Source organism: Quercus suber, unplaced genomic scaffold (assembly GCF_002906115.3).
Source record: "Quercus suber isolate HL8 unplaced genomic scaffold, Cork oak 2.0 scaffold_1016, whole genome shotgun sequence".
In the NCBI taxonomy this organism is placed as follows: domain Eukaryota; kingdom Viridiplantae; phylum Streptophyta; class Magnoliopsida; order Fagales; family Fagaceae; genus Quercus; species Quercus suber.
The window spans coordinates 21,301-46,825 of NW_027070427.1; the positions used below are offsets into that span (position 1 = coordinate 21,301).

The 25,525-nt window shown below is 35.6% G+C and overlaps 3 protein-coding genes across 3 annotated transcripts; 1 reads left to right on the forward strand and 2 right to left on the reverse strand.

Moving 5' to 3' along the window:
* Nucleotides 1-203: 203 nt before the first annotated feature.
* On the forward strand, nt 204-9,349 carry LOC112016437 (zinc finger CCCH domain-containing protein 16). Its single transcript, XM_065768888.1, has 8 exons — nt 204-759; nt 3,136-3,282; nt 3,446-3,625; nt 4,892-4,984; nt 5,819-5,935; nt 6,632-6,706; nt 6,923-7,143; nt 7,834-9,349. Exons 1-8 carry the CDS (start codon nt 364-366, stop codon nt 9,038-9,040), a joined length of 2,436 nt encoding a protein of 811 aa, XP_065624960.1. The 5' UTR covers nt 204-363; the 3' UTR covers nt 9,041-9,349.
* A 1,207-nt stretch (nt 9,350-10,556) lies between these two features.
* Nucleotides 10,557-13,040, reverse strand: LOC112026741 (uncharacterized). Its single transcript, XM_024059417.2, has 2 exons — nt 11,025-13,040; nt 10,557-10,853 (listed from the first exon to the last, which is right to left on the reverse strand). Exons 1-2 carry the CDS (start codon nt 11,719-11,721, stop codon nt 10,771-10,773), a joined length of 780 nt encoding a protein of 259 aa, XP_023915185.2. The 5' UTR covers nt 11,722-13,040; the 3' UTR covers nt 10,557-10,770.
* A 1,784-nt stretch (nt 13,041-14,824) lies between these two features.
* Nucleotides 14,825-24,684, reverse strand: LOC112016365 (auxin response factor 1). Its single transcript, XM_024048927.2, has 15 exons — nt 24,273-24,684; nt 23,270-23,364; nt 22,453-22,568; nt 21,886-21,981; nt 21,701-21,757; nt 21,450-21,602; nt 21,251-21,335; nt 20,588-20,678; nt 20,334-20,498; nt 19,875-19,994; nt 19,719-19,794; nt 17,737-17,902; nt 17,166-17,653; nt 16,178-16,368; nt 14,825-15,492 (listed from the first exon to the last, which is right to left on the reverse strand). Exons 2-15 carry the CDS (start codon nt 23,313-23,315, stop codon nt 15,321-15,323), a joined length of 2,022 nt encoding a protein of 673 aa, XP_023904695.1. The 5' UTR covers nt 23,316-23,364; nt 24,273-24,684; the 3' UTR covers nt 14,825-15,320.
* Between the last annotated feature and the right edge of the window lie 841 nt (nt 24,685-25,525).

Below are 25,525 nucleotides of genomic sequence, written 5' to 3' on the forward strand. Positions count from 1 at the left end.
TTCATCAACCTTCTCACCGCCGACCCACGCACCATCGCCGACCCGATTCATCACTTCGAAGCCCAGCTCATCTTTGCCGAAGCCTTCCTCAGCCCATTTTAAATAAAAGCGCTATTTACCACTAACGAGAAAACGGCGCGTTTAAGAGGGAATTTAAACGGTGCGTTTCATTACCATCATAAAATTTCATAATTGGTGAGTTCACTTCTTTGTAAATTGTAAACTGTGGTGGTGAATGATTGAGTGAGAGGGCTCTCTGTTTGTTTGAGGGAAAATTTGTGTGCATCGAATTTTCTCGACCTAAACTTTCCGGGAAAATTTCTCACAAGCGCGATTTTCTTCTGTCATAGTAATAAGAACCTAATGGCAGAGCCAATAGCAGGCAAAGAAGACGAAGAAGAAGAGCGTGAAATGATGGAGGAAGTCGAAGAAGAGACGGAGGGTATGGCGGAGAGAATGAGGAGGAAGGAGAAGAGGAAGGCGAAGAAGAAGATGAAGAGGAAGCAGATGAGGAAGGAAATGGCGGAGAAGGAGCGAGAGGAAGAGGAAGCGAGGCTGAACGATCCGGAGGAGCAGAGGAAGTTGAGGATGATGGAGGAGGAGGAGAAGGAGAGGATGGAGAGGGATAGGAAGGAGTTCGAGGAGCGAGAGAAGGCGTGGATCGAAGCCATGGAGAGGAAGAAGAAGGAGGAGGAAGAGGAAGAAGAGGAGGAACGAAGAAAGAAGGCTCTTGAAGAAGATTCGAGAAGACAACAACAGGTTGGTTTGTTTTTCTATTTGATCATTGTTTCAGTTTGGATGCTGAGAAAGTGTGGGAAAAGAAAATGCGTTTATTTTTGTTGTATTTTTCTGTGTTTTTAAGTTTGCGGTTCTGTTTGAATGATGAGAAAGCATGTAGATATATATGTTGAGTATGTTTGCGGTTTCGTTTGGCTGCTGAGAAAGTGGGGGAAAAAGAAAGAAAATAGGCTTATGAAAATTTGGCTGTTCTTTTTTGTTGTTTTGTTCTATTTTCAAGTTTGTGATTCTGTTTGAATGATGAGAAAAGTATGTGGAATATCAAAAATAAAACTTTATTTATTTATTTTTGTTAGAATTATGTGGTTAAATTATTAAATTTACCATATCCAATAACTTAAGCTTAACTTGGCTTTGGTACCATGTTAAATTACTAATTGTCCCAAAAGTTTAAGCTATTGAGATATGGTAAATTTAATAATTTAACCACATAGTTCTAACAATTTTTAAATAAGTTGGGTTGATGCATCATGGTTATGCAGATCTTTCTTTTGTTTCTACTATATATATTTTTTCTTTTGCTGGGTTCTTTTGTTGCTACTATAATTGTCTCATATAAGCAGCACAGAATAATGTCAGGGATGGCGTTTGTCAATACTTGGCACATCTTAATTGGTGATTTATGTCTTGTGTATCCTTTTGTGAATTAGTTTTTTATCAACATCAGCATGTGGTTGACATCTTGCTAAACATATCAAACTGATTTTCAGATGTGACAGTAAGCTCAATGCAGAACTACATACTGCTTCCTGTACTTTCTTATGTAATATGTGCATAATATTTGCATCTTTTTCCCCTGTAAATCCTAAATGCAGATGCTATTTTAGTCCTAGATCGTGTTATGATTTGAAACTTTTATATTTGTGTTAGTCTTTCTGTGATTGATTTTATATTATACGTAGATCTTAATTCAGTCCTTTTCATGTTTGGAATTATTGTTGCTGTTCTTTGACCTTAAATCAGAAATTCATCTCAAGATTCACTTCAATGAAGGTTCATGGTTTTGGCATTGGTTGGTTGGAGTAAAAGAAATTAGCAATTTTGTATCCTACTTGCTGCTCTCAAGGGTGGTTATCTTACAATGTCTCCCTTTTTTTTTTTTTTAAACTAGTAATTGTTCATCTCCTAGATTATTACGTTTTTTTTTTTTTTTTTTAGCTTTCTTTTACCCTTTCATTTCTTTATTTCTTTCTCCTTTATTTTTTCCTTCGATCTTATATAAATGAAACCATTATTCCATCATTTGTGAACTTCAAAAAAAAAAATTCCTTACCAAAACATAGTTAACAAGGGAAGGGTTNAGGAGGAACGAAGAAAGAAGGCTCTTGAAGAAGATTCGAGAAGACAACAACAGGTTGGTTTGTTTTTCTATTTGATCATTGTTTCAGTTTGGATGCTGAGAAAGTGTGGGAAAAGAAAATGCGTTTATTTTTGTTGTATTTTTCTGTGTTTTTAAGTTTGCGGTTCTGTTTGAATGATGAGAAAGCATGTAGATATATATGTTGAGTATGTTTGCGGTTTCGTTTGGCTGCTGAGAAAGTGGGGGAAAAAGAAAGAAAATAGGCTTATGAAAATTTGGCTGTTCTTTTTTGTTGTTTTGTTCTATTTTCAAGTTTGTGATTCTGTTTGAATGATGAGAAAAGTATGTGGAATAAAAGAAGCTGGTTTTGAAACCACTTCAATTGCTATCTTGTAGCTTAGGGAAGAAGTGTGGGATGTGAAAGAAAAGAGGTTATGCTTGCTTTGATCTCATTTATGGTTCATTTGAATGGAAGAATTTGAAGAAAAGGATTTGTATTTCAATTTTTAGTTTAAATGACTTGAATAGAAAATCGATACAGATTTTTCTTTCTTTCTATTTGATGAAATTTATGTATGGATTTGAGCCTTATTAATATGTAGATTTGAAATGATTAGGTGTAGATGATTTTGTTAGAGCAAAATTCCTCAAAGCTCAAATCAAGGGAATTTGAAACCCTCAAATCTAAATGCAAACTTGGGAATTTGATTTAGAGATGCCTAGATGATGCTTAGTATATTTTTGGTTGATGCTAATTGTTTTTTGGTTTTCGTGAGTCAAGTATATCGTAAACTTGTAGTCTTTATACATGGTTATCTTAAGGATACGTGGATTTGATTAATTTTTAAAATGAAGGGTTTCATCAGAGGACAAAGAATAGCCATCATTTTTATGAATATGTTTTTTCCAAAAGCGAGAATTGATGTTTAAGAATGCTATTATGGCAGCAACTCATAGTGGTTTTCTCGTAATTTAGGAGGAGATTGTTTTTGTATATCAGAAATTATTTTTCTAAATTGCTCTGCATAATATGGCAGGCTGAAAATGAAAATGAGCTCATCGAGGATGACGATTGGGAATATGTAGAAGGGCCTGCTGAGATTATCTGGAAAGGAAACGAGATCATTGTCAAGAAGAAAAGGGTCAAGGTTCCAAAGAAGGACGCCCACCAACAAAGAATAGATGTATGCTATGTCAATCATCAACTAAATTTAGATTAATTGTCTATGTTTTTTTTTTTTTTTTTTTTTTTTTTTTTTTTTTTTTTTGTAATTATGCTTCATTTATTTATATTCCATAAAACCGAGTTTGGTTTCATATTTGAGATTTTTTTGTTAGTAAATTTATTATAGTTATCTTACTTCATTAGTATTTTCCTTGACAACTAGTGGATTTTTTGGCTGGGAGTATTGGAGCTCTCTGCTGGTAATGGCCATTACCTTGCGAGGTTTGAAAATGCAGGCAACAATACTTGTATGTGGATACATTTGGCATTTTCTTGTGTTAAAGATGAAAAGAAGGAAGAGCGTATGCATCACTTCTATCATGAAACAAAAAAATTCATGTTTATTTTGTGTGTGTTTGTGTATTAAATAATGAGAAATGTAAATAGTTCATGGAAGCTTACATTGTATACCATGATTAATCCAATTAGCAACGAAATGACTAATTAACTTTAGTTATTTTGGTCTTTATGCATCACAAGTTTGATACAGAGTATAATGTTCTCATGAACTCTGCAAAATCTGTCATGCTATGCATTTGCATTAGGCATTAGGACTATCTAGGGTTATTATGCCAAAGTTTTTTGAGTTATTTAATATATTCCTAGGATTTACAATTTCTCATACCTCCTAATTTTAGTGGCTCTTTTGAGCATTATTAGATATCCCTTTCTGTCCCTGTTGCCTGAAGGTCCTAACTCCTAACTAGTCGAGAGTCATCTGCCTCCTTGGGTTGAAGTATAACCTTCCAACTACTAAGTCTAGTTGCTAATGTGAAAAAATTAGCTATATGCTACCTCCTCTTGTCTACATTTTTTGCATTGTTGCATATACATGCCCCAGTTTAGGGGAAGTATCTTGTGTCAATTTTAAGTCCAATATGATAAGTTAGCTTTTATATGGACTTTTTTCTTATCATTATAATTGAGCCAATGCTGGTTTGCTATTTTTCTTTTACATGTGTGCTTAGACAGTCAGTGAGAGAGAGAGAGATGGTGTCTGGGCGCATGGACGTGCTTGCTTGTGTTTATTTCATTGATCTTCTTGTGTTTTTTAGTTTGCTAATTGACAGGTGAACTAGTTTGTAGCACAAATTTTAAATAGGTCCTAATTCTTGAGCGTGCAGAGTACAAACTTTTTTTTTACTACTGTAAATGTACATACATCTTTTATTTAAAATGGCTTACTTTTGAGAAATTTTGGTTTGAATTTTAGATTATTTATCTTACCACGTAAAAAAAATTTTCCCAAACTTTTAATTCATTATTGTCTTATCAAAAGGTGACCAAACTTCCTGATCACCGCCTAATTTTACACCAACTCAAATTGGGTAGTCTCCATAGCTGCCCGATTTTATATTATCAAAAAGTCATGGATATTAGCCAAAGTTAAAACCATGAGCATGATTTTGTGGAGGCTGGCAGGCTTTTTCACATGGATCTTGAGAAATTGAGATACCAGGATCCATCATGTTGCTTTTCATCTTATAAGTGCCTAATGTCTTTATTTCTGATAAATTATGTTGGTTTGATTTGTTTCTTTTTTTCTTTTCTTTTTTTTTCCTTCTCAGCACACAGATGAAGAGGTTGAAGGTTGTTATGAAGAATTTTATGAGGATGTGCATACAGAGTTTTTGAAGTTTGGGGAAATTGTAAATTTTAAGGTTGTTGACTGCTGTCCATGCATTTTTCTTTTTAAAGCCAAATATGTTAGTAACATGTTCTCACCTGATTGTGGGATGTTGTGTTTTTGGATGGTTGTGGATTATTACAAATATGTGTCCATCGAACAACTTGTTGGTTGAGGATTTGTTGATTATTTATATTTATTAAATATGAATTGTTTATCTGGTGCTAAAACTGCAGAGAGTTTGGATTTTTGTTTCATTTTGGTAGAGTTATATATATCTTTCTCTGGGATTAGAAAATATCCTGACAAGAAAATAAGCATCTGTTTTACTCATTTAGGATGGTTAAACTTAATGCCTATTCTAGATGTTAGAAAACTCCCGCCCCCCTTCTCTTTTCTCACGTAAACATTTTTTGTCCATGAAAATTTCAGTTTTTTTTTTTTTACTAAACTCATGTATGCTACACTCTATCGAGAGATGTATTAAACCTTTCTGGTTCCTGGGATATTTTATTTTATTTTATTTTATTTTTAATTGGTAAGATACACACTGACCCCATTGAACCCACAACCCCATCCTCCACCTCACTCTTATAAGGGGAGGAGGTGCTAGTAAGTAGAGCTCATTGTCGGCTCCTATAAAGTACAATGAAAAGGAAACTCTTCAAAAATCCTTTGCTTCTTAAGATTATTTGAATATGTCTAAGCAATTTTCTTTGGCTTCCCTTATTTTGCCTTTAAGGATATTGAAAGGGAGAACACCCAAAGCATATTGTTGTGGAGCAAAAATATGTGGCCTGGAACTTGACTTTCTTAAATCTTGTATCTGTTTCCAATCTTAGAGTAACAAATGTTATGTCTTTGTCAGGTGTGCAGAAATGGTGCATTCCACTTGCGGGGAAATGTCTATGTACAATATAAGTCACTGGATTCAGCTGTTCTTGTTTATAATTCTATTAATGGTCGGTACTTTGCTGGCAAACAGGTATTGCATCTGCTTCAAATGTGAAGTCTCTTCAATATAAGACACTGTGTCTAAGATTATTTTAGCTAGTAGGCAGTGTATTTCTTGCATAAGCACTTGGCTCTATCCCCCAGCGTATTACCCTCTACCATATTTCATATTGTATACTTTTTTATTTTAGAAATTTGGTGTTTGATATGGTTTATCATTTAATTGAAATGTGCTGTGTCTTTGTTATATAACTACTTGTTTTTATGGATTTAGTAATGATAATTATGGTTTTTATACTCCAAAATCTGTATGCTCTTTTCTTCTCTCTCTCTCTCTCTCTCTGTGTACCTTTGACTACAAATACCATTTTCCTTTGACAGATGAGTGTCCTATGAAATTAAAACATCATTTTAATCTAGTTTTTGGAGTAGTCCCAGTTCCACATGTAATTGAGATAAGATTTTTATCCCAGATCCAGATGAGAATATCAATAATTTGTTGCTCCTTTTGCCATATCCATAGTGGTCTTTTAACTGCCCAACTTTAATTCTTCACTCATTTTTTGACCTTGAACCCACACCTCATGAATCAGAGGTCACTAGTTTAAAATTTTGAATCTTGCCTTCCCTTCCCTTAGTGCCAAAATCTTCTTACCAAAAATAAATAATAAATTCAACATTAGTTTCTTGAGGGTGGTTTATTGATATTGGTATTTTTTATGGGCAGATAAGTTGCGAATTTGTCAATGTGACCAGATGGAAAGTTGCCATTTGTGGGGAGTATATGAAGTCAAGGTTCAAGGTACAACCAGCCCATCACCTTTATTTTTATTTGAGGCAGTTGCATTCTCTTTGTTGGCTTTTGCCGGTTTCCGTTATGCTTTTAATTTTGTATAGAAATTTTCCAAAATTTTGTTTTGAATAATATAAGAACATCAATCTTGAGTCACTTTTCTATGTTAATTTTGAGTTCTGTCCTTTGTTCTTGTTAATGGCCTTTCTTGTTGCATCTTTACAGACATGTTCTCATGGTACTGCATGCAATTTTATCCACTGTTTCCGCAATCCTGGTGGAGACTATGAATGGGCTGATTTTGATAAACCACCCCCAAGATATTGGGTGAGAAAGATGGCTTCTTTATTTGGTTATTCTGATGAAGTGGGGTACCAGAAAGAGGTGGAGCAAGAAAATTTGGGGCAGCTGAGGCACTCTAGAAAGAGGTTAACTGATGTAGACAGGTGTGCAAATACATTTAGCAGTAGATGCAGCATGCAGTATCTAGTGTTTTTGAAATCTGGTATATTGTATGTTTTGCAATTCAATGTTTTAGTAATCCTAAACTTTATCAATATAAACAGACCAGAGCAAGTGTTTTTTAATCTATTTTCATCAAAACCTTTCAATTATTAGAAGTGTTGATTTATTTTTTCAACATTCTCATTCCAAGATATCCCAACAAGCTGTTAAACGATTTTATAAATTTTGAAGGCATTTGTAAATCGTGTAAAGTTCAAAATATGGCCAGACAATGTGCACAACAATGTATCAATATGCAAGAAGGAAATAAAATTGGTTGGTAGAAAATAGTAGTCAATAGTAATGTTGCTCTATAAAAAACTCTTGCTAATATTCAATTCAATGTGCTAAATTTTCCTGTTGACTGGAGTAGCAGTTTCTTAATTTGGCCATTGCGTGCAAAGTCTTTTTCAGCGTTATTTAAGGCAGAATCCAAGTTTGTTGGCTTTTTTTTTTAACGAATGTTGGAGAATTCTGGCTTTAGGTGTTAATGCTTGTTAATGGTACCTAGTTAATTGTACAAACTTGTACTAATTTCATGTTCTGTTTCATCCAACTCTTATATATTTTATGCATTTTAAATTAGTCTACCCCTTTCTGTTTCTTCTATATGATTGAATGTTTTTCTATAGTTCCTCAAATTTCCATGGCAGGTATTACTCAAGATCTAAATCCAAAGAGATTGACTACTTGAATGGTGGTGGTTCTAGTAGAAGAAATGACAACAAAAATGATATGCAAAAGAGCACACAACGGAGGGGGCGCACAAGTAACGACAGAAAGCAAATGGAAGTTCTGGATGAGGATATGCGTGGAGAGAAAACGAACTTTAAAGGCGGTTCTTATAGGAAGAGTAGAAGTCATGATACTGATTCTGAGGGTGAATGGTCTGACAGGTACAAAGATAGGTACTATGGTAGTGCAAGGAAAAGCTCAAGACTCCGGAACAGAGATGTCAATCATAGAACACATGAAGTTGAGTCTGAGGGGGGCTATTCAGATAGGAGTGAAGATAGAGAAACTCACGATGGTCATGCTAGGAAAAGCTCAAGACACAGCAGAAATGCTAAATTTGTGGATGATTGTGAAGACCAAGAAAAATTTGGTGGCAATTGGTCAGATAGAGATGGAGACCAGGAAACACATGATGCTTACATGACCAAAAGTTCAAGACACAGGAGAAAAGTGGGACATCCAGATGATCGTATGGACAGCAAGAACAGAACTCATGATACTGATGGAGAGTGGTCAGATGGGGAGAGAGACAGAGACAGGCACCATAGAAAAAGGAGTGAAAGCTCAAGACACCTGAGGAAAGTGGGACATTCAGATGATCATAAGGACAGCAAGAACAGAAGTCATGATCCTGAAGGAGAGTGGTCAGATAGGGACACCAATCGAGATAGACACCATCATAAAAAGAGGAAAAGCTCAAGACGTGACCACGATCATGGGGGTAGCAAAAACAGGGCTGATGATACTAATCTTATCTCTGATTGGTTGGACAGTGATGGAGAAAGACACAAGAGTCAAACTAGGAAACATACAAGACACAGGAATGAAGCATTGGATTACTCAGATGATGAAGGGGAACCAGCAAAAAAATTGAAAGATAAATTTCACAGTAGGGAATCCAGCATAGAAAAATCTGGTCTGGAAAGAGGCTCCATGCATAGTCACTCAAGATGGGATAGCATAAACGAGAATTTGGAATCAGATGGAAGTCGTGAGTCCAACAGTTCAGATCAGTATGTCCAGAGACACAAATTACATGACCTTGAGTCAAGCTACAACTCTGATAAATATATCGACAAGCAGGACCGTTGGGAACCTGATTAAGTTAGAATTACCAGAAACTTGTAAGATAGATCACAATTGCTGAGAGTTACTAGTTTGGCACACTGGGTCAATATGATAGAAGGGATGAATGATGATAAACATGATGTCCAGATAAATCACATTTAGCTTTAGTTCTGGATTTTGCATATAATCTTTCCTGCCTCTACTGTTGACAATTAGGATCTAGATTCAGCATTAGGTTGATAGTCTTAGGTTTTAATGTTGCATATAATTTCCATGTGAGATTGCAGTCTCTGTTTCTTAAATCTTCAAATATTCAGAGACTGATTATGGTGCTTATTTTGAGAACTCCAAAGTCGACTGTCTCCGTCTAAAATGAAAATCATCTTCTATTTGGGTATCTATTTCTATCTCTTGTTTGGGACACACGGCTGAAGAATTTTGGAAGTGCAAAAATCATAACAAAAATTCTAAGATCACATGATAATCCACAACTCTTGCCACAATTGTCCATGTGGCAGACTATGAGTGGTAGAGAAAAAGTGTTGGATCTAGGTGAAAGTGACATACAGTCTGTCACATAGAATAATTGTGGCAAAATTTTATTTAGTGTACGATTTACTCAAATCATAATAGTGTGGTCCTTCAATAGCCCTCTTACAATTCCAGTAGCATGGATACTCTTTCAGCCACACTTCTCTTGGCGGTGAAGGATGACATGAAGCACTTTTTATGCAAAAGACATGCATACTTATTCAAATTAACACAACTATTTATATCATCTTTCAAAATGTAGGGTTTGCCTTTGCTTGATAAGCTAAGGTGTCCTTACTGAAATTTGCAAGCGTAAGCACCATCATGGTGTTATTGAAGAGACTGAGCGGAATGTCTAGGAAAACATCTTGGTAGTTGGTATATGAGGAGTGATAGTAGGTTTTGTATAAGATAATTAGCGAGAAAATTGCATTTAGCCTTTATTTTTTGAAAAAGTACATTAAATGATAAATTCATCATTTTCTATCGGTATAATTTTTGGAATAAGTGATCATTTATCACTACAACGGTTCGACAATTAGCACCATACATACATCTTTACTCTTTGTACTTGAAAATGTACAAACCAGGATTCCTTTTTCAGACAGTAGTAACAATAACATTTTAAGTAAACTAGGAATTTTTAATATATAAATTTCTATGGGGGAGAAAAACCATAATTGTCACCTACATTATGGATTCTTTCAGCTGCTCTTTAGAATAAATAAATAAAAATTAATTACAAACCTTTTAACAAATAAAATTTTGTTATTGATAGATTTCATATGCCAATTGCTAAATACACATAGTTGGCTTTAGCCTAATTAACAGGTCATTCTACAATACACTTTTTCTTTTTTCTTATATATATATATATATATATACCATACTTACCTAATCTTCAATACACACTTTTTCTTTTTTCTTTTTTTATATATGTATACTATACTTACCTAATCTTAACCATTCATTTATTATTATAATACGTAAATATAATACATTAAATAAAAATAAAAAGGTGTGCAGCAATTAAGATTTTATTGTTATTCATATATTACAAAGAACAAATCCAAGAACTCCAAATGATTGTACAAGAGATGATGCGAGACAATACTGAGCACCCTAATAAATAACTGAGCCTGCTACAGAATCACGCGATCAAGGTCGACTAAATTCCTCTAGTCCTGTGTTTAGTTGTAGAGCAGAGAGAGGTGAATAAAACTACACTCAGAATCTTACAACCTTTGGGGTTGGAATTGTATTGTTGTAGTTGTAGGTCCTTGTCTTCTCTTCAAAAGGTCTTCACTAAAATTTTCTCCTGCCGTGAACTCATAATGGTCAGATCAAACTATAACAGTTCACATCAGAAAGCAATCAGAGCCAGTTTCAAATAAATAAGTAAAATTAAGAGTAAAGACTCAGGTGACAACTGACTGGACTTGCTATAAAGAACAAATTGAACCATGCTTCTAAGGTGTAGATGACAGACCACTTCTTATGGGTCTCTTTTGCTTAAGCTTCACCTTCACATTAATACCATTATCAATGATAGATTGAAGCACAATCTGAAGCTTCCCTTCCAATCTGTCCCCCTTCCTTGGAGTGTAAACCAAATCATGAATATCATAAGCCAATGCTCTCTGAGCCAGAACCGCCCCTACAGCACCACAAGCAGTCACATTCCTAGTTGAAGCCAGGTCAAACTTCATGTCTTTAGAAATGGAATGTGCCACAGCAACAACCTTACTCGTCACCCTGTGAACAACACAGGCACGAACAGAAGCCTTGGATATGTAAATGTCCAAGCAAAAAGGTTCGTGGCAAGGACCTGTAAGCTGATTATAAGTCGGAGTCCTTAGATTCTTCTTACCAACACAAGCATTATCCATTTCATCAAGTGGGGACTTAACAAATTTGTTGCTTACTACCTTAGGAAGTTTTTCAACTCTTGGAGCCATGTTACCACTTAGAATTTCCTTTTTCTCTGCCTTTTTGCATTCCTTTCGACCATTCTCTCGATTTGAAGATTTCCTCCGGTGGAAATCAAGATTGTACTCCTCAAATTCCTTGGAATCCCGGTCAAGTTTATAAAACAGATTGCCACAAATTCTCATATTATCAATGTCATCGAAGTCCTGATCACACTCAACAACTTCAGAACAAGAATCAACTGATTCATCAACCATAATAGAATTTGTTCCAACTGAAGAACTACCATCTACTCCTCACCAAGCTTGTGCTAAACCCGATGAAACTTTCCATGTATCATGATCCACAAGCTCGATATCATAACTACCCGAATGAGCTTTATCATCAGTAAACAATGGAGAGAGATGAAGACTACTAGAATAACTAAAAGAAGGTACTGAAGGTGTTGTTATGTCTTGTCTCTTTATCAAGAATTGTTGTGGAGCAAAAACGACACACCTTCAAAGGAAAATTAGAATTCACAACTATATGATAATAGTGGATTACCCGTAACTAGTTCTGGCTGGTGGGGTCAGTTACCCCTACGAGTTTGATTAACTACGAGGATAATGAGGATTGTTGTATAATAAGCTCAGCGACGTGCAACTGATACGAGTGAAGTTCTCCTATGTTATCAAAAAAAAAAAAAAAAGGCAAAGCATCGAACAGGTGGTGGGCAAGAACTGATTATTTAAAAATTAAAAAACATTTTGTAAATTAAAAATTATTTCCATTTTTCCCTCACTTTCCTTCATTTTTCTCACCAACCAAACAATGCACTAAAAAAAATCCCGATCTCACAGATTTCAATTCACAGTGGTAGAAACCCTAACTGTACGATTATCGAACACTGAACAAAATTTACATAATCCGAACTGCAGAGAAATCACGAACCATAAAGAGTGAGAGATATAGAGTAAGTTACCTGAGAGAGAGAGAGAGAGATTGAACGATTCTCGTATGGTTCGCACAATTAAAATATCGAGCGCCGAGAGAATCGGATTGAGAAAAACGAGTGGAAATGGAATGTGGATCGATAAGGTCGTATTTGGTTGAAAGCCGACAAGACTCTCTCTCTCTCTCTCTCTCTCTCTCTCTCTCTCTCTCCTCTCTCTCTCTCCTGACTTGAACTGTAGTAAACTAGTAATAATAAAAGGTAAAGTAAACTGAGAATTTTTAATATAAAATTCTATGGGGGAAAAAAGACCATAAATTTAACGAGTCACCACCTACATTATGAATTCTTTCAGCAGCTCGCAAATAAAATTGTTATTGATAGATTTCATATGCCAATTGTTAAATACACATAGTTGGCTTTTGCCTAAATAACTAGTCGTTCTACAATACACACTTTTTTTTTCTTTTTTCTTTATTATATATGTGTACAATACTTACCTAATCTTAACCCATTCATTTATTATTATAATATGTAGATATAGTACATTTAAAATAAAAAATAAAAAAAGAAGGGTGTGTAGCATAGAATTCTACCCAACTAGTAAGTCATGATAATTGGCTCGCTTCATGCTATGTCAGAGAACTTCTCGGATGTGAAAACAGGGGCAGAAGCATCGGATTAGATGAATGCCAAAGTTAACAAGACATCCAAAAAAGCCTGCTGTTCTCTCTCTCCTTGGTGTTTGCACAACAGGCATGCCATAGACAGGATTTGGCACCATGTATTGCTGATAAGATGAGTAGTTGCTGTCAGTAGCAGCTGGCACTGTTGGATGATACAATGGAGGAGTTGTTGTTTCCAAGACAATCTCTTCTTGTGGGGGTAATTGGGATTGGAATTGACTTGGCTGGTGGACCAAAGGTGCTGCTGGAATGGCATGATGGTGTTGGGTGGTCTGCTCGGATTCAAGCCATGGTGGTAAGGGTGGAGCTGAGGGCTGAGTTGATGAGTAGCATGATGAGTACTGACAACAATGACATGGTCGGGGAGGGTAAGGGTAGTAGGGTTCTTGCTCTTGGGTCTTCTTTTTTCTCTTCTTTCTTGACCAGAACTTGAGCTTCTTCACTGCTTTCAGCATTTTCATGTGGCTGGCGAAGTTGCAAAACACTCTCTTTAGGTTTGGAAATTGGGTGAGAGCTGAAGATGAAAGGGTTGATGAGTTCATAGATGCATATATGCACTCTTCAACAGCATTGATATGGAATCTTTGAAAAAGAGGAGCGGCGGATTGTGTCTGTCTGCTCAGACTACTAAAAATAATATAAACGTTTACTTTTTTGCTTTTTTACAATTTTCAAATCTTGTGACCGTTGCAAGCCCCCTAGTCCCCACGGCCCCACCAAATATGCTTTGTTCTGCTCCTGTCGGGATATTCAGCAAAAGGACAAAAGGTGCATCTCCGGTTCAATGTTTGCGGACCATTTTGGTTTACTGTTTATCAGTTTACTAGCTTGGATTGGTCGTCGAAAGAGAAAGTGGTCAATAATCAGCACGCTTCCCTAATAGTTAGGCTTAATACCTCTTGGAGGTTGGACCAAAACATGAATTTCGACCTTTAAGAAGGCCAAAAATATTGGATCCCAATACTGGTCTGTCCTACTTAACAGAAAGAAGGCCTAAAAATACCTGCGGATTCACGAGACAGTTGCTCCATAAATATTCCATTCTCGAAGTTCCTTGCAAAAGAAATACAAAACTTTTTCCTTACTTTTTTTTTCTTTTCTTTTTTGAGAGAGAGAAAAACCACAAACTTTGGCCCCGTTTAGTTTGCCATTTCAAACAACATTTTTTAGTTTTTAAACAGCATTTCACGCATTCCAACACACTTTTTCACTCACACGTATTTCAAAAAACAATAAACAACAATTTTCAAACTACTCTACCAAACACCCCCTTTCCATCTTTTTTTTTTTTTTTTTTTGCACTTCAGATACCAACAAACTCTGCATCTTGAGCATACACTATTTTGGCCAGAATATACATTGTCCAGACCACTCGCCCAACCCAGATGTAAGATTTACTCCACGTTGACTCACAAGATTACATAATTGGGTACTTATCAAAAATAATAAAAAAAGATTACATAATTGGGTCATTGCTCTCCAACCAAGGGCCATTTGATGATTCCATACATCCAAGTCCAACTCCAATCTACTACAGTATATAACACGATATAGACAGCCACCTTGACAAAAGCACAAGGTTCCTAGCACTTGGATCCATCAACGCACAAAAAATAGGCAGAGACACTGCCGCTACTATGCTTCATCTCTAAGGAAACCATTTAAGCTAAACTCTATCCAAAGCAAAACCTTGTATTGCCAGACATTAAAACCAAAAAGGACAATAAAAATTGCAAGAGATTAGAGAAGATACATGTATTTATATACAAGATAGACGTATCGTATAAATAACAAAAAGAAACTTTGGGGAGAAGGGAAAGGGGAAAGAAAGGTAAAATATATATTTTAAGAAGCAAATCCTTTCCATTCTGAGGCTGACAAACTTGCCGCCCATCCGAAGTCTGAACAAGCAATTCTTTTGGCAAAACTAAACCTTAAATTTAAATAATAACCAAAACACCCAAACCCTAAAGCTAGTCACACTGTCCAGATGGCATGTGCTCAAGAACTTCCCTCCTCGTATTATTCCATTTGTCCTTGATGCAGCATGTCAAGAAACTGTACTGGCCATTCCACTCCAAATATATTGCTGTTGTAGAGCAACACCCGTGTAAAACTATACACAAAACCTTACCAGTCAAAGCATCTCTTTACCTCGTAACTTGCTTTTCTGGTTTCTTTTCAGCGTTCATGGTTTAGCTAAACTAGGTTTCAGGCGAAACCAGACATGGGTACTTCAGCACCCAGATCCAACAACTGATGAATGGTCTTCAATAATTACAGCCACTTCAGAATCTGGCATACCTGATTTGGCCTCTGAAGGGACTGGAAGTTTTATCTTTGGCGACAACCTCCTGACTTCCTCTGTTGTGTAGATGAAAATCTTCCTTACTATGCTGCAGAACTCACTGCAATAGATATAGGAAAATAAAATCAACTCCACTATCAAAGAATAAAGTTAGAAGTCATGGTGGCAGGTAACTCTATGTCTCTACCTATAATCCCAATAGCATTTTGTCTATGTAAGCCTGGCTCAGCAACCCATATATTAAAGCAGAAATCAACTGAAGATAACACTGGAACATACCAAGTTCATACCCCAAAGGGTTGAACATGAAGACCTACCTGAATTTTCTTACTATTATTTTTTTATTTTTTATTTTTGCCCAATAGAGCAAGGATGATGTGTTTAACACAATTTACATTTACTGGAAATTATGATGACCTTGCAACAAAAAGATAATGACAGAACAATAATGGAAGTCCAACATACAATCTAGAGAGAATAATCTTGATATGATGAGCTTAGACTATCTACTTTTACATAATTACTTTGGGGTGCAGGAATATGATTTGAGTAGTTGTGAATATTTCCACATTTCATGGTCCAATATATTAGAGTCACAATCAAATGAAATCCAATTATTGGTGAGAGCTACACCATTGAACATGAGCCACAGGTTCAACTGAAGCTCAATTCATTCTTCAAGTTGAAAGACAAATGATAGATATGGGCAAATATGTGCTGGGGACTTAGCAAAAGTAAGAGAGACCGAGAGTGGAAAAATCAAATAGAAAATGAAATGAACTTACTGCCATGGGTCATCCCCAACCAACATCACATCATCTTCATCATCCGTGTATACAACCTGCCACTTCTTTGTAGATCCACAAAGCTCACCTTCAATGTCAAACATCTCCTCCAGTTTCCTGAGCAGATCCTCATACTGGTCAAACCGCGTCAAATCAACAGCCCTCCCAACAGCAATCCCTTGCATGTGGACCTGGAAAATGACAAATACTATTCAGATATTCCCAAATAGCATGTAGCAGACCCAGCTGAAGAACACAAAACTGATTATTCCTATTCATGACACGATCTATTATTGTTGTCTGGAAGACTGTATAGTGTGTACACACACATGCATAGAGATTGTTAGAATTATGGTTAAGTGATTAAACTCACCATTTCCTAATAGCTTAAGCATTCAGGACAATCGGCAGTTTAATATGGTATCAAAGCAAGAGATCATGAGTTTGATCTTTGTTCTCACTCTACCTCCCATTTAAAATGTTAATTCCCACTTGTTGGGCCCCCACTTATTAAGGGGAAGTTTATGCTCACAAGTAAGGAAGAGTGTTAGAATTATGGTTAAGTGATTAAACTCACCATTTTCTTAGAGCTTTAAGCTTTTGGGACAATCAGTAATTTAACAGAGATAAAAAGAAGAGTTGATCTAAACTTAAAATTTTACATTATCTTCAAACAAGACATGAAAACCCACGCAAAAATTATTGTAAAAGCTCTAATTGCCTGGAGAAAGTACCCAAACCACAAAGCCTTCTATAAAAATTGTTTTAAATATTCCATTCACAGCGTGAGCATTTAAAAATCTAATATCAGCCTGCCTTGGGCTTGATTCAGGCAGCAAAAGGCATGAGAGAGATCTAGAACCAAATTTTTGAGACAGATCATCAGCCCATTAATCTATAAAACCATAACTGCACCAGATACTGATCGAAGAATTGACAAAACCTCTTAACTAGAGGAGAAGTAGAAAAAGCACAGGAGCCAAAATACCTTTGTGCAACTCCGAATTTGCCTGCTTTGTGACTCCTGAGGAGATCTCAAACACGATTTCTCAGCATCACAACTAACAGAAGGAACATCAGATCGATTTGGTTCAGAATGCTGGTCAGAATCCGCTTCTAAATATGGAACTGGCTGTTCATCCCCGACTGCTCTGGACATAACCACCTGAGAAGTTTCCTCTACATTGGAATTGTCCAGTAGCTGAATCCCAAAGAGCCTGCAGCCATTCCCAGTTCCCTGTCTCTTTTCACCTGATTCTTTGCTAACAACCGGTGAAAAAGACTCTGTTACAGCTTCCCCTCTATTAGACCAATATGCAGAGTTGCTGGAAACAGCAGCCAAAGAGTTGTTACCACTAAAGCTGAAAGAGTTTCCTTTTGCAGCAGAGCTGAACTTAGGTGATGGATAGAAGTCTCGCCCACGTTGTGGCTCACAATATGAGAAAGCAGAGGGCTCAACTGGGGATTTCCACGCACCTGATACACAAGCAATAAGGTTTTAATCACAAACCAACAAGCATAATCGGCATAAATAATTTCCCACTAGAAAACTTTCGTACCAAGTACAGGAAAATCTGGTGTTTGTGAAGGTAAAACAGCAGGCCGTGCCCGCTTGTTCCGTGGTGTGGGTTGCGAGCTTGGTGGAGAGTTTGCCACAAGTGGCTCCAATTCCCATGGTGAAACTCTATCTGGACGCACAATTGATGAATGTTCATCCCACTGGACCTGAAATACAATACAATTCACAGTGAGATAAATTACAGCAAATATGAAGATCAGAAGAACCACTCAATTAAACCCAACCTAAAACACACCCCAAAAAAATATCACAAGTCAATATCCCACTGGGGAGAAACTCCCCTCCCATTTAGATCCTCCAATTCTCTCCAATTTTTAGCTTAATGTGATACACATGGCATTTAAAAATCCAATGGTCATTTAGTGGTTTACACTTAAATTAGAGAGGATTTGAGGACTTAAGTGGGAGAGGATTTTTTTCCCCTCTGCTAAAAGCAAGCATAAGTGGGGTCACTACAATAGAAAACAAATAAACCAGTCAATGGTTTCCAGGTATGTGCACATAAAAGACTTCATGAAGAAAAAATGCCACATTAAAAGTAGCAATGGGCAAATTCATCAGAGCTGCATCACAAAGTTAAGAGAAATTAAACTCCAACTAAATGTAGGACCTGAGCAATCAAGACTCAATACCAACATTTGTCAGAAACATGAACCTAGAAAGTTGAATTTAGACCATTGCAACCAGATAGTTAAAGGGTCCGCCTAAAACCCAAACCAAGAAAAGTAGGTACGATTATAATTTATCACTTATAATTTTAAACAACAAAATTAAACCCTTGACAAAGGCAGAGTCAAGGGCAAGAGGAAGTCCAGAAATAAAATAATCCAGAAATTTAAAATGCACAGCTTTTAACTTGCAACTCACAAGAACAAGAGATACTGAGATTATGTGTTACTGCTAAGATAACTCTTGGTTGAAAAGCTTAATAGAGCAGCTTGGATATTTGCTTCAAACAGTAAATTTTGGATCTCTGTAAATCACAGTGCAACATTTTTTTTTTTTTGATAAGTAAAACAAAATCATAGTAATAGAGATGCATATCTCATGGCCAGTCCCAAGAGGTAAAGGCAGCAACACTGCTCCACAAGGCAATGGAATATGAGACCACTCATCGATAGAGGAACTCCCACAATGAAGGAAGAGGACCATCAATGTCAACAAGCATTTATATGTGAAAGCTATAAAACCAGCCAAGCCACCACAAAATAACTCATTTTGAAAAGCTTTTCCATTTGATAATTAATGGTACTGAATGATTGCCTCTATTATTTACCTTTCTTCAATATCCTCAAAAATAAAATTCTACCATCTATAATGACAGACAGAAATCAAAGCATCCGAAAATTTTAAACTACACAGATCTTAGACTCAAGCTTAATAGAGCAGCTTGGACATTTGCTTCAAACAGTAAATTTTGGATCTCTGTAAATTATAATGCAACATAGTGACACAGAAAGCTATAAAACCAGCCAAGCCACCACAAAATATCCCATATTGAAAAGCTTTTCTATTTGAATATTAATGGTACTGAATGATTGCCTCTAGCATTTACCTTACTTCAATATCCTCGAAAAAAAAAAAAAAAAAAAAAATCTACAATCTACAATGACAGACAGAAATCAAAGCATCCAATAATTTTTAAAAAAAAAAAAAAAAAAAAATCTACAATCTACAATGACAGACAGAAATCAAAGCATCCAATAATTTTAAACTACATAGATCTTAGTGTTAAGCTAGCTACCAATTCTGTCTTTGCAAGTACAAGATAACAAATTCTTAACCCAAACAGGAAAAAAATCAATCCTTAAAAAATCCACAATATCATTAGATACAGGGAAGAAGGGAGTCAAGATATACAATCAATTACTTCCATAAGATGTCCAGCAGTTCAGACATCCTCAATACATTCTTGGACCAATCCCGAAAAAATAATAAGTATGACAAAAGAAATAAATTAACCTTTAGTGATCGCCACTCAGAATCAGTCCATCCAGATGATTTATTGTCTTCAACACCAACAATTGTGCCACTGAACCTGTAATGATAGAGACAGGTGATGCATCGTAACTTCCTCCAAGTCCAAGAACACAATATTATGCAAGGGAAACAACATACCTTCTTTCAGGAACTTCCTCACCCTCAAATCTCATTCTAAACCTCATCCCAACAGATAGCTTATGGCTCCGAGCTTCAAGGTACTTGTTCACACTTACAATAAACTCCGACCGACTTGTTCTGACATAAAAACACTAGTTCAGAAACTCAAAAACATCAAACAAAGAATCAACTGCCTCCAATTCCCAATTGTTAACATCATGTTTGAAAAGGCATTTGGTATGTGTAAAAGCACCATAAAGGGTGAGCAAAAACCAATAATTTTATGTGAAAATGGATGAGGCCCTATAAATCAAGATAGGATGGCATCCCATTACAGAATATCACCTATATTGACATAGTTTATACTTGCACAAATTATTTTTTGCTATATACTTTAAAATTACACTAGAAAACATGACAATATTAACAACAGGAACCAATTAAAATGTCACTTGGAATTAATGAAAAGACATAAACCTTGGCTTGTAGAATACAGAGAAGAGTGTTTTAGTTGCAATGGCATGAGATGCAGTGGCTAGAACCCCAAGATGCATGCTGTGACTAGATATAACAGAAGATGGCATGTTGCTTAGTTGTCTCATGAGTCTCCTTACTCCAACGCGCAGCTCCCCATTTTCACCTCTGGAAACAATAATTGGATAAAACAAATGACACAATGATTGGTGGCAACAAAGAAACAAAAGTAAAAACTCCACAACAATATAACTTGCCTCAGAAATATAAATGCATCACCAGCCACTAATTTTTTGGAACTAACAAAGACACTCCATCCAGTTGTCAGCAAGTGGCGCCTTGGTTGCCCTGAATTGAATGATTTCGATCAATATACTAGTAATACAGGCATTTCATAGTAATCAAGACTCCAAATGAGATATACACAAAATCAAGGCAACAAATGGTAACAGAATTATATCTAACAATATCACAAGCATGTAGAAATAAATGTACCAGAAGACATATATGCCAAACCAATGAAAGCAAATAACAATAAACACCAACTTTCAAGCATTACATCCAGATAAACCATGCAACAAAGGACCAATTTAGAAATTAATTCAGACAAAATATTAGAAAGCTTCTGAAATAGCAAGAAATTACTGGTATCTCCATGTTCCATTCAAAATTTGATTGCCAATGAGATTCACACTCCTTCAACCTCCATAAACATTACAAGTGCACCAATACTACTACAACTTTTGTATACTTTGATAAGTAGTTAAAGCTACTGAGAGAACTTAACGGTCACATAATTAGACATATAAGACTTGTAGCACACAGCATGAAGCAACAACAACATTCCAACCTAAGCTGTTAGAAAAATAGCAGCTATAAGTCAATTCAGTGTAAGAAAAACCAATATGCAAACAGTCAACCTCGGAAAATGTGCCGAAAATGCCATTCATTTCCATGCAAATCAGTTGCAACCAATTCCTGCCATGGTGGCTGCTGGGACATATCCTGAACAAAAAATAATGAAATCATTAGGCCCAGGAAACAAAACAGGGAAAAATGGGTCAGGGCTATCCAGTATATCCTAAAGAAGCAAATGCTAAAAAAAATTTTGAAGCTCACTAGCGGTGGCAGACAATCATCAGCATGCCTACGAAGAACAGAGAATCCGCCGTGGGTGCTCGTGTCAGAAGCAGTAAGCGTTTTGCAAAATGAGTGGACTGTGCACCTTGGAGGATCAGAAATTGGAGGATCTGGGCTTGTAACCTCACTTTGCTGTTCCAGAGGGAAAGTATAGATAAGGAACACATAACCAACAAAGAAAGGGACGAACATGCCATGAACTCAATAAGAGAAAATCAGAGAGAGCTTACATCCGAATCTGGTAACAAAGTGATTTGGGCATAGACTTCATCTGTCTCAGCTTCAGCCTACACTCCAAGGTAAAGTTCTAATGAAAGAAAATCATAGAAAATACCTCCAACTTCCAAAATACATGACAAACAAGAAAAAGGAAGATCCATATAAGTGATAATAATAATGATAATGGCATACTCACCCGAAGATGGACATTAACAACTTTACAAAGAATTTTGGATGGCAGGTTAAATGAAGGCATTTGCTGCTCTGACCCCTGATGCATAGATGCTTCTAGCTGTAAAAGACAGATATTGGTTAACAGAGATAGGTAGCACACAGAATATTTTGCAGATACAAACCAAAACCCACAGTGAACAGTAGCATTTGTGATAACTTAAAGAGCCACATATCTTCAAAATAATTTCATAAATCAATAACTGAGAGGGACAACAAAAATAATTAATTATGTGCATATCAAAGGCCTGAAGACTGACAATAAGGGGATACTCCAATGATATTCAAACTAGGTGGAAATTATATGGAAAATATATTTGAATAAAATTTTTACAATAACATAATTGAAATCTTGGATATGTAAAACCAGATTACCATGAGCCCAACCCTATATCAATCACATGCAAAACAATTACTTTCTAACAGGTCAAAACTGGTTTCCTGGTTATAAACCATTGAACATCAACATTGCAAAAGAATTGCTTTGCACATCATAGAAATCAACATGAACATGTGCAAAAGTTCAAAATACCTGTTCCATATGACCTTGTGGAAAGTAATAAACTCGCTCCCCTTCACGAGGAAGATTGACAAGGGGACCAGCACAGGCATGCCATAATTCCTTGTATAAAGCATCATTGGGAACCCCTATAAACACAATATCATAAATTACAAAACATGGATAAAAATACACAAAATACACATGCTTTAAATTGTCAAATGTTAGAAAAGGCTTGTAAATTAGAGACAGAGGCATGAAAAGACAAGAACAAACTGAAGGATACAAAATTAAAAGCACCACTGCATGTTACTGTCAATTATACTTGTTTAAGACAGTTTCCCTCAAATGAAGATACAAGACAATAACAAAAGGTTTGAGTTGATCCGATTAACCTAAATACAAACCACAGATGATTTCAAACGACAATTTCCCCATATCCCACATGCAGATCACATAAGAGAAATAGAGAGTTCATTAAGCTCCACCTATGAATATATTATAGAAGATTCATTGATAAGTTAATCTTAAATCTTCAAACCCCCCCCCCCCCGACCCCCAAAAAAATAAATAAATAACATCAGATTCATTTTATTTTACAATAAAGCATCATTTTTGATAAGTTAATCTTAAATCTTCAAACCCCCCCCCCCCCGACCCCCAAAAAAATAAATAAATAACATCAGATTCATTTTATTTTACAATAAAGCATCATTTCCAAAATGCAGATCAATTAAGAGCATAAAATACATCTAGAGATACCCTTTGAGGTTAACCAACAATTCCACCTAATTATAAAGCTACACCAAATCATAGACAATAACCACAGCATAAAACAAGCAACACAAACCTGCACGGGAAGCATTGGAGGAATGATTCGACGCCGAAAATGCCATTACAAACCAGAATTCTTCAGCCGAGCAGCAGTACTTTATATATAAAACCCTGCACTTCAATCATGTAATTTTAAAAGACAATACTGGCAATTATCTAAAATCACATTCATTCTCTAAACAACTAAACCAAACCCATTATTTATCACACATTTATTATCATCATCACCCATAATTAAAAGCTTCAGAGCCAAAAATGTCAAACTCTTCATTACTCTCTCTCTCTCTCTCTCTCTCTAGCTGTGCTTTGTATATGAAATAAAAGCACGAACTTTAATGAAAGCTCAAAAAGTTGCGGGTTCTAACTTTAACGCCAATTACTAAACCCAAAAAGTACATAAACTTTCACACTTTTTTTTAGCCCTGAAAACCGGCAAATTTGTTTTAAAAGCAAAATCAACAAACAAATTCCGTTACCGTAAAAAGATCCGTAACTTTTGCTCCCTAGAAAGGATCATGCTTCACACATTTCACCGTGAAGTGAGTAATTTAATGCTGTGCTTAGTTGTGAGAAAACAAAGAAAAATAACAGAACAAATTAAATAAAATTAAAGATTCAGCAATTTTGTTACGTGTCCCCAAATTATTCAACAATTACCGATCCCGATTAAAACTCAAAGATTAAAAAAAAAAAAAAAAAAACTGTCAGACTATAACAAAACCGTTTTTAGTAATCGATTATTTAGTTTCTATTTTAAGAAAAATCAAAACCTCCAAATTTAGAAACAATTTCCATTTTTCCCTCACTTTCCTTCATTTTCTCGCCAACCAAACAACTTACTAAATCCCGATCTCTCAGATTCCAATTCACAGTGACGGAAACCCTAACTGTACGATAGATGCTCGCACACTGAACAAAATTACACAATCCGAACCGCAGAGAAATCCTACTCTTACAACAACAACCAAAAAAAAACACGAACCGTAGAAAGCAACAGATATAGATAGAGTATAAGTTACCTGAAAGAGAGAGATTGAGTGATTATCGTCCGGTTCGTACAATTCCAATAGCGAGGGCCGAGAGAATCAGAGTTTTAGGGTTTCAGAGAGAGACACAGAGACAGAGATCGAGAAAAACGAGTGGAAATGGAATGGGGATCGATAAGGTCGTGTTTGGTTGAAGCCGACAAGACCTCTCTTCTTTTGCCTCTTTTTCAGCTCTTTCTCTCTTTTTTTTTCTTACACACACTGTTTACTGTTTCTATTTTTCTCTCTCTTCTAGCTGACTTGGACTGGCTTTTATATACGAGAGAAAAGCGAAGAGATAGAGAGAGAGAGAGAGGGTGCGCAATGCGCACACTTGTCTGACTCTCTCTCTTTCTCTCTCTTCTTTTGGGGAAAGAGAGAGAGAAGAAAGCAGGAATTCAATGCGTGCCCCTGTGCCCCAACATGTTTACTATCGTGCGCTGTCTATCCTTAAAAAGAGTTTTTCAACTGTAACCGCGTGTACTGTCCACCTATACAAAGTTGGAAAATTCAACGAAAATCAAAACTAATTTTGTTACCTTTTCTTCCCATTCAACTAGGACTTCATAAAAGGAAATTCATGATACTCGTAACTAGTGGAGTATATTGACACTACACTTTCTTTCCCCTAAAAAATCGGAATATTTTTCGTTTTTTCTCTTAAAGTGATAATTAAATTTAGGCTGAAATATAGATTATATTCTCTAAATTTGACTGACATTTATTTCAGTCTTTAATTTTATTTTCTTTAACTAAGTCTTCTAAATTTCAAAATTATTTAATTTAGGTCTGTTGTCAAATTTTATTAAAAAATTCTCATTAAGTATGTAATTAAATAATTACATAAAATATCTATAAAATATTTTCATTCATTTTATACATTTTTTTATAGATTTTTTTTCATGCGAAAATAATTTTTTTAAGGGCAATTTTTTAACAAAATTGAACATAATGTTTAAATTTAATAAATTTGAAACTTAAAATACTCAATTTAATGAAAGTAAAATTAAAAAACTAAAATGAATTTCAACCAAATTCAAATGATTCAATTTACATTTTATCTTTAAAAAATGCTAATGAGGTTTCAACCCATTGAAACAAATGCACCCTTGTGAGTTTATAAGGGAAATTTACAAATAAATTGAACATGATCAAAGTACTTTTCTCCCATATATTTGGGAGTTTATAAATGAATAGTATGAAATCAAAAGTAATATGGTATTATTTTCTCTCATACATCTTGCTTG